Below are 17,733 nucleotides of genomic sequence, written 5' to 3' on the forward strand. Positions count from 1 at the left end.
AGGCCAGCCTGGTCTACAGAGTGAGTCCAGGACAGCCAGGGATACACAGAGAAACCCTCAAAAAGCAAAACAAAACTAAACAGAACTAAAAAGGGGTCTGAGGTTGTAGGCTTGCCTAGCACGCATAAGGCCCTGGGTTTGACCCCAAAACCCCATAAACCAAGAATGACAGCACATTTCTGTAAATTTGGAAGTGGAAGATTACAAGTTGAAGATCATCATTAGCTACATGGCCAATTGGAGGTCAGCCTGTCTCAAAAAGAATAAGCAATGTAACTCACAGTGACCTGAAAAGCTGTGAATGTTCTCATTTCATTCATTCATTTGGTAGTATTAGGGATGAAATCCCGGGCCTTGGCAACCTCTACCACTAAGCAACCACCCAGCCCAGCTAGGCCCCTGTATCAACCCTCTTAGCACCTGACTCATACATACACTTAAGCAACAGCTCTTCTGACCATCTTGACCAGGGAGGGATCTTCCTGGCCATCCGAATAAACTCAAAGTGCCACAGCTGTGGATGTAACAGTCACTTTCTGTTCCAATTGGAGTAATTGGTCTAGTAGGCTGAGGCAGTCACTGTCTAGAGCACAAACACCACAGAGCGACCAGGGGCGACTTTCTGGAAGGGCAGAGAAAGAGTCAAAAGCTCTCTGCGGTGCTCTGCTCAGCCAAACTCCGCTGGAGCCTTGCTGAGCCTTCAGTGTGCACACCGCCTCCTTCCTTCAGAGTCTCGCGGTTACACCAGTTAGACGTCATGCTCATCAGGGTGTGCTCTCATTGCACGAGGTCAAGAGCATGCTGGAACATGATTAGCAGGAATGTGCGCATACTGTGCTGCCAAGGGAAATGAAGGAGTCGGTGACATAGAAACTGAATGCGGGAAGGGGAGGTTGGGCAAGTGGGAAGCTGGTTGGTGGGCCAGTAGCCCAGAGATCCTTCTTGGGATGCCGCAGGGGCAGAAACCTGAGTGGGGGAGCACAGGGTAGGTCTACACGGGTCTTAGGGCAGGATACTCTGGAGGCCTGAGAAAGGGTGCAAGAGGATACACAGGTGGGGGATGGGAAGATGCTGACTACTGCACTCAAGACAGAATGCCCACAGGGGTGTCTGCTGGATGGGGACCCTGGCCTCTAGGCCAAGAGCAAGCATTTTGTAGTTGCTACCATGCAGTCAGGAGGTGGTGGTTCAAGCCCCAGCTCAATCTCAGAAGTAAAGAAAAGAGCAATATAAAGAATAACAGTTAATAGCCGGGTGGTGGTGGTGCTGGTGTTTGATCCTAGCGCTCAGGAGGCAGAGGCAGGTAAATCTATGAGTTCAAGGCCAGTCTGGTCTACAGAGCAAGTTCCAGGACAGCCCAGGCTACACAGAAAAAGGCTATCTCAAAAAACAAAATAATAACAACAGTTAAAGCTGGACATGGTAGTCCTCACCTGTAATCCCTGCACTTGGGAGGCTGAGGCAGGAGGACTGCTGAATTCCAGACCAGCCAAGGCTATACACAGAGACCAAGACAAAACAAAAAGAAAACCAACAATAAACCAAACAAAAAACATTAGTTAATAATTTACATGCTAAGTCTAAGGCAGGAGGAATGTCACAAATTCAAAACCAGCCAAGGGTAAATATAGTGAGACCTTGTCTCACAGGAAGAGAAAAGCTAAAAATGAGGTAAGCATACGTATATTTGAATAGGAAATTTTGTTTTAATTTGTATAAATAAGAGAAAGCGTTTTACTTAAGTAAAAATTCATCTGGGTCTTCTTGTATAACACAAAATTCTTCCATGGGTGTTTGCTGATTCGGAGGCCAGCAACTCTTCTCACACGTGTAAATGAGAATCGTTCCAAATTCCACAGTGAGACCTGAAAAAATACCATATGCTCTAGAGTCCAACAAAAAGAAAGGTAAAAGGTGCATTCATGATGAGGTAAGCACAGGAGCCTCAGAAGTTCAAGGTCATTACTGACTACACAGTCAGTTCAAGCCGGCCAGGCTACACCATGTCCCCATCTCATAAAAGAAAAACAAAAGGTAGTACACACGTGTGTATGTGTGTGTGTGTGTGTGTGTGTGTGTGTGTGTATACAACTGCCATAAAAACTTATTTCTTTAACAAAACCAAAAACCCCCTAAGAACCTCCAAGAGGGGGCTGGAGAGATAGGTCAGAGGTTAAGAGCGTTGTCCCTTCTTCCAGAGGTCCTGAGTTCACTTCCCAGCAACCACATCGTGGCTCACAACCATCTATAATGTGATCTGATGCCCTCTTCTGACATGGAATGTACATACAGATAGAGCACTCCTATACATAAAAAGGAACAACAAATAAACATTAAAAAAAAAAAGAACCGCCAAGAGTAAACGCTCATGCCTGAAGACCTGGGGTCTCCAGAACCCACACACAAAGCCAGGTGAACTGGGTCTGGTAGTGCAGACTTTCAATCCCAGCACTCAGAAGGCAAAGGCAGGCTAATGTTTGAGTGTGAGACCATTCCTGGTTTATAGAACGAGTTTCAGGACAGTGAGAGCTACACGGAGAAACCCTGTTTAGAGGAAACAAAACAAATGCTGGCAAGGCAAAGCCTGTAATCTTAGCGCTCCTACAGCTGGGAAGTGGAGACTGAGGCTCTCAGGCCAGCTAGCCTGAGCACGACAGCGGCAGCAAACAAGAGCGAGCCCACTTCAGACATGGTGGAAGGAGAGTACCTCGAACTCTACACATGCGCCATAGTACATACCAACACACGAGGGGACATATACAAATAAGAATACGAAAAAAGAATTTAATGGGTGGTGGTGGTGCACACCTTTAATCTAGCATTCAGGAGGTAGGGGCAGGCACATCTCTGAGTTTGAGGCCAGCCTGGGCTACACAGCGAGTTCCAGGGCAGCCAGGTTGCACAGGGAAACCCTCTATCTGTGTAGTGTCTCCCCCCCCAAAAAAAGACACTGAGCGGCTAGGGATGGGGTCAGGCATGGTAGGGGTAGGACAGTCTGCTCTCTACAGTGAGTTTGGGGTAACCAGGGCTAATAATGAGATGTTGTCTGAAAAGAAAAAAAGTAAGAAAAGGACAAAAGAGGGGGATGGAAAGATAACTCAGTGGTTAAGAGCCCTTGATGGTCTTAGAGAGGAGCTGGGTTTCCCAAAAACCACAGGATGGCTCATGGCCATGTGGAACTCCATTTTCAATGGATATGATGACCTCTTTTGACCTCTGCAGGGACCAAGCATGTATGTGGTATACATACATACATGCAGGCCAAATACTCAGCCTTATAAGATACATCTTAAAAAAACGAAAACAAAAGAGGACTCAAGTGCCTACAATTAAAAAATGAAAAGTGGGGTTGGAGAGATGGCTCAGTGATTAAGAGCACTGTCCGTTCTTCCAAAGGACCTGGGTTCAATTCCCAGCACCCACGTGGCAGCTCACAACTGTCTGTAACCCCAATTCCAAGGGATCTGACATCTTCATACTAATGCATATAAAATGAAAATAAATAAACTATTAAAAAAAAAAAGAAAGTAAAGTGCTGGATGGCAGTGGTATATGCCTTAATTCTAGCCCTTGGGAGGCGGAGGCAGGGGGCTCGCTGAGTTTGAGGGCAGCCTAGTACACAGAGTGAATTCCAGGTCAGCCAGGGCTAAAAAAAGAGAAGCCCCTTCTAAGAAAGCAAAAACAACAACAACAACAACAACAAATTCTGGTCAGGGATATAGCTCAGAGGCACACCACATAGAGAGCATGACTAAGGCTGCAGATTCCATCCCTACTACTGCAAAAAATAAAAGGAAAAAAGACAACAGGAAGGAAAAATGCTGTTTTTGATCCCTAGCCCTGGAAAACAGGAAAAAAAAAAAAAAAAAAAAAAACAAGAACAAAAAAAACCAAAGATTCCACAGTAAGTCCAGGCCAGCCACAGCAGCTACATGCGGTTCCAGAAAGACAAGAAGCAGCTAGGAGCGGGATGGCACTTCTGGAAGGCTCTGTGAAGCTTTCAGTGGAACCTACTGGCACAGATCCTTACGCCACCAAGATTAGAACCCCCAAAAGACCATGACCTAACCCATCCTACCCTATCTTACTGTTTCCTACCTCGGTCATGTGGTCCTTCATGATATGTTGCCCTTAACAGCAGCCTGGAGACTTGAACAGGGTCTTTAGCTGTGGTTAGCCTGCCCAGAACTGACTATGTAGAGCAGGCTGTGCTACCCTGCTCCGCCATCCCCAGCCTCAGATATTTCTTTATAGGAATATGAACCTGAATAATGTATTACTTCATTATAAAATTACTTTTTTTTTAGTTTTTATGTGTATGTATGTACACCACATGTTTGCAGGAGCCCAGGGTAGTCAGAGAGGGCATCAGATCCCTTGGAACTTGAGTGACACTGTGTGAGCTGCCTTGTACTGGAGCTGAATCAGGGCCCTCTGAAAAGCAGCAAGTACTCTTAACCTTGGAGCCACCTCTCCAAACTGTACATTTCCTTAAAAAAATTCTAAAAAAAAAAAAAAAGACAAAAAGGCAACGACAAAATAACCCATTTAGAGAATGTATTTCTATTTAAAGTTTAAATTAAACTTAAAGCTTTGTGTTAGGCAAATGCTTACCTCTAATCTATCTTCCCAGTCCTTACTTAACTTTATTTTTTTTTTGTTTGTTTGTTTTTGGTTTTGTTTTTTGAGACAGGATCTCTCTACATAGCACTGGCTGTCCTAGAACTCACTTAGACTAAGCTGCCTCTGCCTCCCGAGTGCTAGGATTAAAGATGTTTGTGCTGCTTGGCTTGTTTTTAGTTCTAACTTTTTATCATCCCATTGTATAAGGATTTTGCCTGCCTGTATTCCTGTATACGTCTGTGCAGGGCCCTCAGAGCCTTGAAGAGGGCATCAGATCCTCTGGAACTGGAGTTACCGACAGTTGTAAGCTGCCATGTGGGTGCTGGCAATTGAGCTTGGGTCCTCTGGAAGAGGAGCCAGTGCTTTTAACCACAGAGCCAGCAATCCAGCCCCAACCCAACCCTATTTTGTTCCCTTTTTGAAACAGTCTCAGTGTGTTGTCCTAGCTGTCCTCAAGCACTGTCCTGCCTCAGTTTCCCACGTGAGGAGGACCAGAAGAATGCACCTTGCCCCAGGCATGTGTGCACGTGTATGTGTGAGAGACAGAGACGCTGACACAGAGCGAGAAAGAGAGAGGGGGAGGATGCACACATGCTACATGCTCCTCGGAAGCCAGAGGACAACTTTTGGGAATAGTTCTCTCCTTCCATGGTGGGATTCAGGGAACAAACCAGGTTGTCAGGTATTTGGGACTAATTCCTTTAGCCAGTTTGCCATCTGAGCCATCTTGCTGGCAGATAAGCAACTTGGCTAAATGACACTAAGCTTCGTTGTGTAACACCGGGTATTGTGGCACACACCTGCAATCCTAGCACCCTGGAGGTGGAGGCAGAAGAACAGAAGCTCATGGTTATAGACTAGAGCTCACAGCTAGAGTATGGTACATAAAACTGTTTCTCAAAAACAAATAGAAACGCCACTAAAATCTGGCTATATAATACTGTGACAAAATATTAAGAAGAGCAGAAATGGCAGGGCAGTTAAGAGTAGCTGTTTTTCTAGAGGCCCCAGTTCCAAGCCCAGCTCCACAAGGCAGCTCTCCTCCCTGGACCCTTAGCTTCAGGAGACTGACACGGTCTCAGGCACCAGGCATACATGTGACACAGTCACGCAGGCGGGCAACACACTCACACACACACCCACACTAAGGGTAAATTAGGTTGTTCAGTCTCAGTTTATCAACAAGGCTACTGTCAATGATGGTGCTAGAATTCTGCAGGATGATAAATTCCTTACCATTTCTCAATTCTCTACACTGTTGCACATTTAATAATTAAAGAAAGTATCTCATTGTATCCCACTCCACACTAAAGCTGGAGACAAACACGCAGTAAAGGGCTTCTTACCTAGATTATCACTGCTGAGCATGCTGACCAGTGCGGGCATCAGCTGGCACTCGAACGTCCTCTCGCCTCCACAGCCGCTGCAGACTGGGATATCAGAGATGTCTGATGTGGGGCAGGCCAAAAAGAGAGGCTCTCCGTTCCACGAATACCTAGACAAGGAACGCCAGAGCCATGAGTCAGAGCCATGCACACAGCACCCCAGCTCCGAGGCCACTGTGCAGTCCCAGGAGCCGAACTCCCCAGCAGCAAAGGCACACAAGCAAGGCACCACCAGTGACTGTGTGGAGAACAGCAAGGGGACCGACTCGGCCGTGAAGAGAGCTTGGGGTCACTGAACCCCTTTATGTGTTACTCTTCCCAGCGTGTTAGTTTCTAGTTCTGCTTTCCACAAACACTATTTTATTTCAGACTGGGTCTCATCATGTAGGCGCTGGAGCTCACTACGTACGCCAGACGGGACTGAAGAGACCTACCTGCCTAATTACTTAGTTAGCAACATGCCATCTTGCCAAAACTGTCTTGCTCCTCTTGGAGGTCTGGAAAAGTCCTCCTTGCTTGGAGGACTGAGTGGTTCCCAGACGCTCACTTCAGTCCAGGGTACAGCCTCATCCTCATGGACAGCCACCCTCCTCTGGAAGGGCCACCTACCCTAAGACTGCTCATCCACCAGTCCCACGTGACTGCAGGTTTAGGACAATGACTATCTCCAGCCTTGAGGGATGCGACAGGTTGGACAGGACACTGATAGGCTAGCCTCTGAGCCCTGCCCAAAGTTCCTCCATACCGCATGACTCAGCTTCAGGCCAAGATGTGTGCTAGCTCCCTTCTGAGTACAAACTAGAAGCAGGGTGGCCCGCCTTACCGTGAGACGGATGACACCTTCCCAAAGGCAGAAAGGCTACACTCCGCACTGACTGAAGCAGGGGCCACAAGGGCACACAGATGCACTCAGACCGTACCAGTGAAATCAGGCCCAGAAAGTCAGCCAACACAGCTGGCCTGAGACCTGAAATCCTCACCTGGCCCCACAAAGAGAACACCCGAGTGACCGTGACTGCCAGCCTGTCAATGACTACTTATTGTGTACTGCCAACTGCCCAGGGGCTTCAGCTCAGCTCAACCCTGACTGTAGACATGGCCTACTGTAAATCCCCTCCGTCCCTGTAGACCAGTCTGGTCCCTCAGCTCTATGACCTCCACAGCTTGGTGTGTTGTCTGCAAAAGCTCACCAGCTGATGTGTTAGCATCGTATCTAAAATCCCCAGAACATCACTGGATCTTCATCTACTCTCCACTCTGCCTCCAGTAAGGCTTCATCACACCTCTGTAGCCATCGTGTGACCCACGCAGAGACATATGTCTGCATATGTCTAAGTGCTGTGTGATAAGGAACCTGAACATTCGCATTATGATTAAGACCAGAAGAACACAAGTTTGCCAACAGCCAACTATCAAGGAAAATTGGTATTACTTTGGCTAACTAAAGCCAGTATAATCCCCTTCTAAGTAGATTTTCAAAAAAACAAGCATGGGGTACATCTATGAAATCCCAGTATTTGGAAGGAGGATCAGAAGTTCAAGGCCAGGGCCATCAAAACAGCTCAACAAGTAAAGACATAGCATCACATCTGAGGCCCTGAGTTTGATAGTCCAAATACCAGCAAGCAGCTAGGAGTAAAGGAAAGATCCAAATAGATACACAGCCTAAGACTCGCATGCTAGGGCTGGAAAGATGGCTCAGTGGTTAACTGTGTGCGTTCCTCCCCCAGAGGAGCACAGTTCAGGTCCCAGCTCCCACATCCAGGGTACCTGACACCCTCTTCTGGCCTCTGAGATTAACTACCCACATGCACACACACAGAGACCTACACAGACACACACCATGCAATTAAATGAATCTTAAAAGAATAACCTTCAAAGAAGGTTGACCGTGTGAACAGAGCCTAGGGGAGCACCCGTGCTTGCCCTCTGAGGTCATCCCCACAATTACACAGAAGTGAGGATGTGCGTGGAAGGCGGCTAAGCTCCGTGTAGATTGCACATGTTAACTCAGGCCTGTGCCCCTAGTGTTCTGGAGGGGAAGGCACAATGAACAATTTCTTTTCAAAACATTTGTTTATGCTTCCTGTCTCAGCCACCACTGGAGAGCAGCAGTCGTGGCCCTGAGCTACCCCACGGCCGTGGGCTTCAACACGGGCCACAGGTGATGGAGTGTCAGCAGCCCAGGCACAGCTGGTGCCCTGGGTGCTTCACCAAGCACAACAAGTAAGTGACAAGACATGACCAGGGAGGTGCGTGGCTTTGTGCCCTGTGAGCAGTGCGCCACGGAGCTGCTGGAGTTCATCAAGGAGAGGGCCGGCCCGCACATGTGCGCCAAGAGGCAGCAGCAGGAGCTGAGCCCCCTGCTGGCAGCGACGAGGGAGGCAGCAGCCAAGGGCTGCCGGCCCCTTCTCCAATAAGCGCACACACACACAAATCATATATTTTATTTACATTTATCCAGTGTTCTGCCTGCAGGCCAGAAGAGGGCACTCACTATACATGGTTGTGAGCCACCATGTAGTTGCTGGGAATTGAACCTAGGACCTTTGGAAGAGCAGCCAGTGCTCTTCACTTGAGTTCTCTCTCTAGCCCCACATATGGATGTTTTGCCTTCATGTATATATGTGCACCACTTGCATGCCTAGAGCCTGCAGTGACAAGAAGGCGTCAGAACCCCTAGGACTACAGTTACAGACAGTTGTGAGCAGCCACATGGGTGCTGGGAAAAAAACCCAGGTCCTCTCCAAGAGCAGCCAGTGCTCTTACCCACCAAACCATCTCTCCAGCCCAGAATCAGATAGTAGAGGTCATCGTCAGTTACCCATCAAGTTCGAGTCAGCCTGGACTATATAAAAGCCTATCTCAAATAGTGAAAACAAAGATAAAACAAACCAACACCCTGAAACCCTGTGCAGCTCTGTGAATGAGGCAAAACAGATCCCAAGAAAGGAGCAGCATCAGAATCGACAGCAAGCCCGTCACAGCATGAGACGATGTGAGCCTCCTTACACGGCACCCAGACGCACGAGGCCACGCTGGCAGAGGCCGCTTGACTGTGCAGTCAACTAGCCCTAGCACTGCGCTAATTCTAGCACTGCAAGCATGGAGGCCCAAGGAAATCACAAATTCAGACTGAATCCGGGCTACACAGCCAGTTCCCGGCCAGCTAGAGATACCCCATAAAATTCTATCTCAAAAAACTGAAGGCTGGGCAGGTAAAGGAACCAAGCCTGACCACATGAGCTTGATCCACCCGTGTGGTGGAGGGGGAGAAACAAGTTCTACAAAGCGTCTCTGAGCTCCACACATGCACCATGACAGGGGCATCCACTAACCCACAGAGCAAATGCGGAAAACCCAAAACACCGAAGTCTGGGGATACAGCTCAGCGGGAGTGCTTCCTTAGCATTTAGGAAGCCCTGAATTTGATCCCCAGCCTAAAAAAAAGTAGTAACAATACTTGAAAGAGTCAGTGCCCTTCAGTTACAGAGGAAGGGAACATTAAAGCCCCAATTAAAGGATCACCATATACCTTCTTCAACTAGAAAAATTGAAAACTGACTGTACCTGAAACGACTAAGGTAAAACACTATTTTGTCCTAACTCAATTCTGTGTCTGCCGACACAGTTCTCAGCCTTCCATCTCTAAAAAGCCACATCTGTCTTAGTGATGATTTTGGGAACACAGTTCAGACATATTAACCAAAAATAACTGATGTTTGTGCAAGCTAAACATATAACTAAAATTCAAAGGAAGTGTAAACCAGAAATAATTTTCATGTAGTGTCTGGAAATTTCTTTTGAGCTTTAAGATGCTACTAGGCCACCCCAAATCTGAAACTGATGTAACCCCACCTCCAGCACTGTTGTAATTATGGTTTTTGTCTTTTAAAAATGCTGTAACCTGAGCTTGGGCATCAAAAGACATTTCAGAGGTGTGTGCCTGCACTTGGTCTGGCCTCACAACTTTTTTGGCAGAAAGGGGGAGAAGCAGGTCTCATTATGTAGCTCTGGATGTCCCGGAACTCTCTCTGTAGACCAGGCTGGCCATGAACTCAAGAGATTCGCCTGTCGCTGCCTCCTGGCATGCTCCATGACCACCTGAACTCATAAACCTTTAACTGGCTTATCAGTGTGGTTGTCAATAACTATTTTAAATGGATCCTATCAATACCAAGTTCTGGTAAAGTGTGAAGAAACTAGGATTATTACACCACATAGCTTGTGGGTGAAAGGCAATATAAAGGGTAAAGACATTTCAGGAAACAGTTTGGCTACTTCTCTTAAAAAGCTGAAAGCTAGCTGGGTGGTGGTGGTGATACAGGCCTTTCATCCCAGCATTTCCAAGGCAGAGGCAGGTAGATCTCTGTGAGTTTGATGACAGACTGGTCTACAAAGCAAGTTCCAGGACAGCAAGGGCTACACAGAGAAACCCTGTCTCAAAAACAATAAACAAAACAAAAAAAACACAGAAAAGAAGAAAAACAGGGGTTGGAGAGATGGCTCAGAGGTTAAGAGCACTGTGTGCTCTTCCAGAGGTCCTGAGTTCAATTCCCAGCAAGCACATGCTGGCTCATAACCATGTATAGTGAGATCTGATGCTCTCTTCTGGTGTGCAGGTGTATGTGCAGACAGAACACTGTATACATAAAAAATAAATAAATCTTTAAAAAAAAGAAAGAAAAGAAAACCCACAAACAAACAAATAGTTGAAGCTGGAGCTGGGAAGACAGCTCAGTGCTGAGAACACTTGTTGCTTTTGCAAAGGGCCCAGGCTCAAGTCTCAGCACTAAGGTTCACAACCACCCATAACTCTAGTCTGCGGGATCCCATGTCTTCTTCTGTGTCTATGTGTGTCTACATACACATACATACATTGAGAGTGAGTGAATGTATATCCCTCCTGAGCCAGAGAGATAGCTCAGTGGCTAAGAATAGAGCACTCGAGCCCAGTTCCCAGTGCTCACGTGAGCGGCTTACCACCACCTGTCTCTTCTGGATTCCCTGGGCACCCATATCCATACAAGCACACACACAAATTAAAAATAATTAAAGGGAATGTCAAATGGGGTGTTTCTGAGGCCGGCCACATGGTCTCCCCGCTGTACCCTGACGAGTGCCTGGGACTCTAGGTGCTCGCCAGCACAAAGCTTCCAATTAAGACAGAATACAACATGTCTTCTTTACCTCATAATCTGCTCCTGACAAACAGCAATTCTCTTCATGAACTTGTAAAACGTTTGATCTCCACTTTTCATTTTGGCTTTCTCGTACTTTTCGTCTGCATCACTACAACAAAACAGAGAAGCAGAGACCACGAGACCACGTGACTCTGTGAATGTGTAGACAACTAGAGCATTTCCAAGAGGAAGCAAGAGATTTTTCTTCTTCCACTACTTTGTTACTTACCATGTTGTACCGGTTGGTGCACATGGACCACGGCACTTGTACAGAGGTCAAGGTCAATCTTCAAGAGTTGGCTCTTGCCTTCTTTAGTGCTTGGGTTTACAGTCTCTCTAGATCTACTCTCTCACTGGACCCCCCCAAAGCACATGCAGAAAAGAGCAAAGACAGCACTGCCCTCCCATTTCCTACGTGAGGACTGAGAAGCTGACAGGGTCACAGCCTTCTCTGGAGTCACAGCAGACTCAGTCAAGGAACATTCTCCTGACCCCCCTGCCTCTGCTCTAAGGGTCCTGGGAAACACTGGAAAACGGAAAACAGCAGGATGGCTTCACAACATGGCACTTAGTGCCACTCATGAAGACCTGAGTTCAGCCAGCCACGGTGGTGCACACCTGTAATCCCAGAACTCAGGGAGGCAGAAGCAGGCGGATCTCTGCAAGTTCAAGGTCAGCTTGCTCTACAAAGCAAGTCCAGGACAGCCAAGGTTACACAGAGAAACCCTGTCTCAAAAACAAAAATAAAATGCAACAAAACAAAATGAACCCGAGTTCAATGCCCAAAACCTACAAGCTGAAAAAAGAGGAAAAGCTCCTTCCTACAGGATGTCCTCTCAATCTCACACGTTCCGTGACAGCATGAGCATCTGCACTCAGAAACACACGCAAATTCCTTATCAGGACTTTCAAAAAATAAAATCAGAAGAGGGCTGGGGTGTAGCTCAGCAGGTGGACTGCTTGCCCACCACCAGGCCTGGGTTCAGTCCCAACACTGCAGAAAACCTGACATCACTGTAATCTCAGCATGTAGAAACTGGAGATTTCATTGTTGACTACAAAGAGAGTTTGATGCCAGCCTGATCTATGTGAGATTGTCTCAAAAAGATTCTCTCAAAAACAAGACAATTACAACAACATCAAAACACACTCCAAGTGATGCCTCAGTGGGTACAGGCGCTTGCTAACCTTCCCCAGAACCCACATGGTGGAGGAAGAGAACAGACGCCTCCCATGTCTGACCTCTGCATGTGCATTGCCTGTGTGCCTGAACACAACAAACATATGCAAAACTACTGCTAAAAAGTGAAAAGAGAGCAAGGACCAAGGACACAGCTCAGTGGCAAAACACTCATTTAACATGCTCCAGGCCCTTGGTTCGATCCTTAGCACCCCCAAACAATAGAAACAAATGAACACACGAAAGAACAGAAAAGGGGGCTGGTAAAAGGGTGAGTGCTCTGAGGTAAGCCCCTGGCAACGACACTCCTGTTTGCTCATCTGGGTTCTGTTCCAGAGCGCACTCAGCAGCATGTCTGCAAGTTAACGCGGGCTGGCTGACACAGTCAGCTCCTGCCTGAGTCTGCTTCTCTGAGCAAAACAGAAAAGCCAGATCACATCCCTTCTCTCTACAACTCGCCATAGGTACCAAAACAAAAGGGAACCAGCTGTGGCAGCTTCCCGCCCACACCTAAGCTTGGTAGCAGGTTCTCACCACAGGAAAAGCAGCTGCTCCATGTCAACACCTTCTCTCTGCTGGTACTCCCGCAGAAGGCTGTGGGCATGGTCAAGATTCACAGCGTTCCTATAATCGTCCTCTTCGGCAACACAGATATAGTAGGGCTGGAACTGTGGCACTTTAGGAAGTATTGAGAGCCTCTCCCGTGAAGGGGAAGGGCGAGCAACAGCTAAAGTAGTGTCCTGGATGTGGAGAGCTTGGAGCTGCTCAGCCCAATCGACACCTCTGCCACTGTCAGAACTGGATCTCAAGTCTGAGGTAGTTGGTACTGATGTAAGTGTCTCTTCGTTGTCACTTCCCCAGTCCTGTGCGTCTTCACACCATTTCTCAGCTTCAAGGCCACTATCCTGTTTCTAGAAGAACAGTCAATAAATACAGGCCAGTCCCACTTTGATGACTTCACCGATACCTTCAGCCTCAACACCCATCCCTGTACCTCCCCCAGGGAGCCTAGATATTAGCCCCTTCCTCTCTGGCACACTCCAATTCAACTTCCTGGATTCTAGCCACTCAAAAACATGTTAAGGCTGTGGTGCTGCATCCATTTAATCTAAGCACTTGCAAGGCAGAAGCAGATGGAGCTCTGTGAGACCCTGACTAAAACCCTGTCTCAAAACAAACACACAAACAACAAATGCGGGGCGGAAGAGATGGCTCAGAAAGCGCTTGTTCTTAAGAAGTCCAAGAGGACCCAGGTTTAGGAGCTTCTGTAACTCCAGTTCTAGGGGATCCATTGCCCTCTTCTGACCTCCATGGGCAGAAGTTGTGCATGTGGTACACAAATATTCACACAGGCAAACACTAACACATAAAATGAAATAAATAACTCCCAGAACAAACAAAACCCCAAACATTAAGAGGTGACTTAAAAACTGTCTTTCTTTCTTCAGGGCAACTGGTACATGTAGGTCCAGGTGTCTTCAACCCAAAATCTTTCTGTTGTTCTTTATGTACTATAGGGACTAAAAAGGAAAAACCCACATTTCCCAGACTTCTAAGCAGCTGGGAGTTTACATTACATGAATTCAGGGGTTAGTGAATCAGGTCCGTCTAAAATCAAAGAATGAAGTGAAGAGCAATGCCATGAAGCAGGCTGGACAGTGGCATACATCAACCCTGGGACGCTGAGGCAGGATGATGGCTATGAGCTTGATGTTGGCCTGGCTGACACATTTCCAAGCTAGCTGGAGCTACTGATCCACACCTTGTCTGCAAACAAGCCAAAGACAGGAGACACACACGAGAGCTGTTGTGAAAACACAAGGAGAACAGACAGCACACCAGGCTCTGGGAGAGGGCAGCACCCACTCCCCGCAGCACCCACTCCCCACAGCACAGCTAAGTGTCCTGACCGCAGGGGGCAGCCTGGCGGACGGCTGTGACATATGCTTCCAGAAGTCGCGGCTGAGTTCCCCAACAGCGTGTCAATCTGCCCAGCAAAGATGTAAATGTCTTAGCTCAAAAGAAAGAGCTTTTCTACCACACATACACAAACGAATACGTATACTTTCCGACATTTGTTCCAATGAAAAAAATCAAGTATACTACTTGTCTCAAGTGTACACTGAAAGAAAATCACGAAATCTAGAGAGAAGGTTCAGTGGTTAGGAGCACTCCCCGGCTGCTCTTCCCGAGGGCTTTGGCTCAGTCCCCAGCACCTACATCAGGCAGCTCACAAACACCTGCGCTGACAAGCACACACGCGCACACACACACACACACACACACATCCACTAACAGAAAGTAAAATCAAAAGTCACAAAACTGTAAGAGAAGAGGACGTGATGATTCTGAAAGACAAAAACTCATCCAGTTGTACAAGACTTAAAGGGGCTGGAAAGATGGCTCAGTGGATAAGAGCACTGTTTGCTCTTCCAGAGGACCTGGGTTCAGTTCCCAGCACCCACATGGCAGCTCACAACTGTCTGTAAATCCAGTCCCAGGGGATCTGACACCCTCACACAGACATACATGCAGAGAAAACACCAATGGACATGAAGATAATAAATAATTTTTAAAAAAAAGAACAAAAAAGAACAAGTTTTAAAAGTTTTGTATTAAGGGCGTGGAGAAAGGATTCCGCACATACATTAAGCAGCTCTCAAAACACTCAAGGGATCTGACACCCACGCCCACACACCCACATATATTTTATATATATATATACATACAGTGTTTTGTTTTGTTTTTTTTTTTCTCTTTTTTAAAGAGACCAGGTTTCTCTGTGTAGCCCTGGCTATCCTAGAACTAGCTCTGTAGATCAGATCAGGCTGGCCTCAATCAAACTCAGAGATCCTTACCTGTCTCTGCCTCCGGGGTGCTGGGATTAAAGGCGTGCACCATCAGCGTCTCGCCTAGATTCACTTTTGTGTTACCTGTAGTGTTTTTCCTGAATGTATGTCTGTACACCACTGTGTGCCTGCTACACTGGTGAGGCCGGAAGGCGGCACCGGAAGCTGGAACTGGAGTTACAGATGATTTCAAACCGCCACTTGAGTGTTGAAAATGGATCCTGGCTCCTCTGGAGGAGCAACAAGGGATCTCAGCGGCTGAGCCATCTCTCCAGCCTCCAAAGGAACTCTTTTTTTTTTTTTTTTTTTTTTTAAGAAAACTGTCTAAAAGAGGGTGTGTTAATGCACAGAGGTAACCAGGGCACCAGAGTGGGATTTAGGCCAATAAATTTCTGAGAGTTAAAGGCCGGCGTGGGCTAGAGAGGGGAGACTGTGCCTCCAACACAGAACAACAAAGGTGCTCTTAAGCGAGATGCTGGAAAAGGCGCTCAAATTATATCAAAACACACGCGTGCCAATCAGGCTCGCTTTACCTCGACGCTCGGAGTGGTTTCCGGTGGCACCTGCAGACACTGGGAGCGGTACACCTTCCAGCTGAGGGGCAAGACAGAGGCCGTGAGGGCTCCGCCCGCCACGTCCAGCCCCGGCCTGGCCCTCCCGGCCCGCCCCCTCCGGGCCCGGCGGCCCCGCCCGCCTACCTGCGCGTCTCGCCGTTGCCGCAGCCGGGCCGGGCGCAGGCGAACACGTGCAGGAGCCGGTGGAACGGGGAGCCCTCCAGCGGGCAGTACACCTGCACGACGAGCGAGAGCCGCTGTTCGCAGCGGCCACACCGCGGCCTCGGAGCGGCAACGGCCGGTAGGGCGTCCTGGGGGCGGGAGGGGACGGACAGGCGCTCAGACCCCGGGGACCCACTCCGCCCTCCCCCGCGGGGACACCCTCCGCCGCCGCGGCCCCGCAGCGCCGCGCTCACCGGGAAGCCGCCCAGCTTGCTGGCCGTCCAGGCGGCGGGCCCCTTAGGGCAGCTGTCCACAGCCGCGTCTCGAAGCCCGAGCAGTACCCGTCTCCGGCCGGCCGCCATACCCACCGCGCTCCCACGTGACGGCGCGAGCTACGGCGGCCGACGGGGAGCGCTGTGTGCGCACGCGCGCCGCTGGCCCCGCCCCGTGCGGACACTACGGGGCGGGGCCTTCTAGCTAACAGGTTCCTGAGTGTGCCCTGGGCTTGAAGTCTGAGAAACTGGCGGGTTTTATTTCTGATACCCTGAGATGGGACCTACGAAAAGCTTTATCTAAAAATTAAGAACTGGAGACAGGGTAACGGAATCGGCAATCAACAAGAAACAACAACAGAAAGACCGTAACTTTTTGAAAGTCACTTAACCTGTGGGGAAGACGGGTGATGGGATTCGCCTTTAATCCTAACACTTGGGGAGGCAGAGGCTGGGGGAATATCCGTGAGTTCGAGGCCAGCCTGGTCTATAAAGCAAGTCCAGGCCAACCAGGGCTACACAGAGACCCTGTTTCAGAAAAACCAAGATATGGGCATGTACATCGGTGGCTCACAACTGCTTGCACCTCCAGTTCGAGGGTTCCCAGGAACACACATGGCGCATGTTAAAGGAGCTCTGGAGTACAGTTTGGACTTCATAGGGAAACTCAAGCCAGCCCTGGTTATAGTTTGAGATTATCTCAACGAAACAATACCCTGCAGGCGGGACCGAATCAGCCAGCCTGATCAGTGGCCTTCAGGCAAGTGAGACGCCATCTCAATAGATACAAATGACACCCCCAGAGGATTGCCATCTGAGGTTATCCTGTGCCCTCCACAACAACCAAGTGAAGGAGGCTGTAAATACTATTTAAAAATTTCTAGGGGCCGGAGAGATGGCTCAGTGGTTAAAAGCACTGTGTGCTGTCCCAAAAGACCCAGGTTCAATTCCCAGCACCCACATGGCAGCTCCCAACTGTAATTCCAGGATCCAACATCCTCATGCAGGCAAAAACCAATGTACTTAAATAAAAATAAATATTAAAAAGAAATCATAAATGATGGGAAGTCTTATTTTAACCCGAGTAGAGGACTCAGGTTGAATCAGTGAATACAGCCTGGCAGGCGTTTCCTCTCAGCTAATATCTCCCAAGGTTTATTGTGCTTGTGTGTGTATTCCCATGTGATAGGAACTGGAAGTAGGATGGGTAAAACGTCTCATTTGTGTGGCAGTGCCTATGCCGACGTGGGTGTGAGCACAGGTGTCAGCATCTCTCTTATGCCCCTGAGCTGGCTCTCCAGTCTCAAGGTGTGGTTTTAAAATCCATATACGAACCAGACAAAATTCTGGTCCTTGCCAGCCCAGCGTCTGTTTTTTATTAGTGTGAGGAATCAACTTAATGATGTCAAGACTTATCTTGGTTGCTGGTTTTCAGGTCACCGTGTCCTGGTTAGCCCTGTTAGCACAGCCAAGAGTCATCACAGAGAGAGAAGCCCCAATCCAGGAATTGCATACATCAGGGTAG

At 48.3% G+C, this 17,733-nt stretch overlaps 1 protein-coding gene across 1 annotated transcript; it reads right to left on the reverse strand.

Moving 5' to 3' along the window:
• Positions 1–1,686: 1,686 nt before the first annotated feature.
• Positions 1,687–16,319, reverse strand: Pdcd2l (programmed cell death 2 like). The gene is made up of 7 exons (XM_021641758.2): positions 16,191–16,319; positions 15,919–16,085; positions 15,754–15,814; positions 12,906–13,282; positions 11,199–11,300; positions 5,970–6,118; positions 1,687–1,865 (listed from the first exon to the last, which is right to left on the reverse strand). The coding sequence occupies exons 1-7, from the start codon at positions 16,296–16,298 to the stop codon at positions 1,735–1,737; spliced, it is 1,095 nt and encodes a 364-aa protein (XP_021497433.1). The 5' UTR covers positions 16,299–16,319; the 3' UTR covers positions 1,687–1,734.
• Between the last annotated feature and the right edge of the window lie 1,414 nt (positions 16,320–17,733).

The sequence above is a fragment of the Meriones unguiculatus genome, chromosome 14, assembly GCF_030254825.1.
Source record: "Meriones unguiculatus strain TT.TT164.6M chromosome 14, Bangor_MerUng_6.1, whole genome shotgun sequence".
NCBI classification, from domain to species: domain Eukaryota; kingdom Metazoa; phylum Chordata; class Mammalia; order Rodentia; family Muridae; genus Meriones; species Meriones unguiculatus.

Coding starts and splice junctions, on each gene's coding strand:
- Pdcd2l (XM_021641758.2), bottom strand. CDS start 16,298: ATGGCGGCCGGCCGGAGACGGGTACTGCTCGGGCTTCGAGACGCGGCT. Junction 16,086..16,190: donor GCAAGCTGGGCGGCTTCCCG/GTGAGCGCGGCG, acceptor TCCCGCCCCCAG/GACGCCCTACCGGCCGTTGC. Junction 6,119..11,198: donor TGTCAGGAGCAGATTATGAG/GTAAAGAAGACA, acceptor TTCCTTGTCTAG/GTATTCGTGGAACGGAGAGC.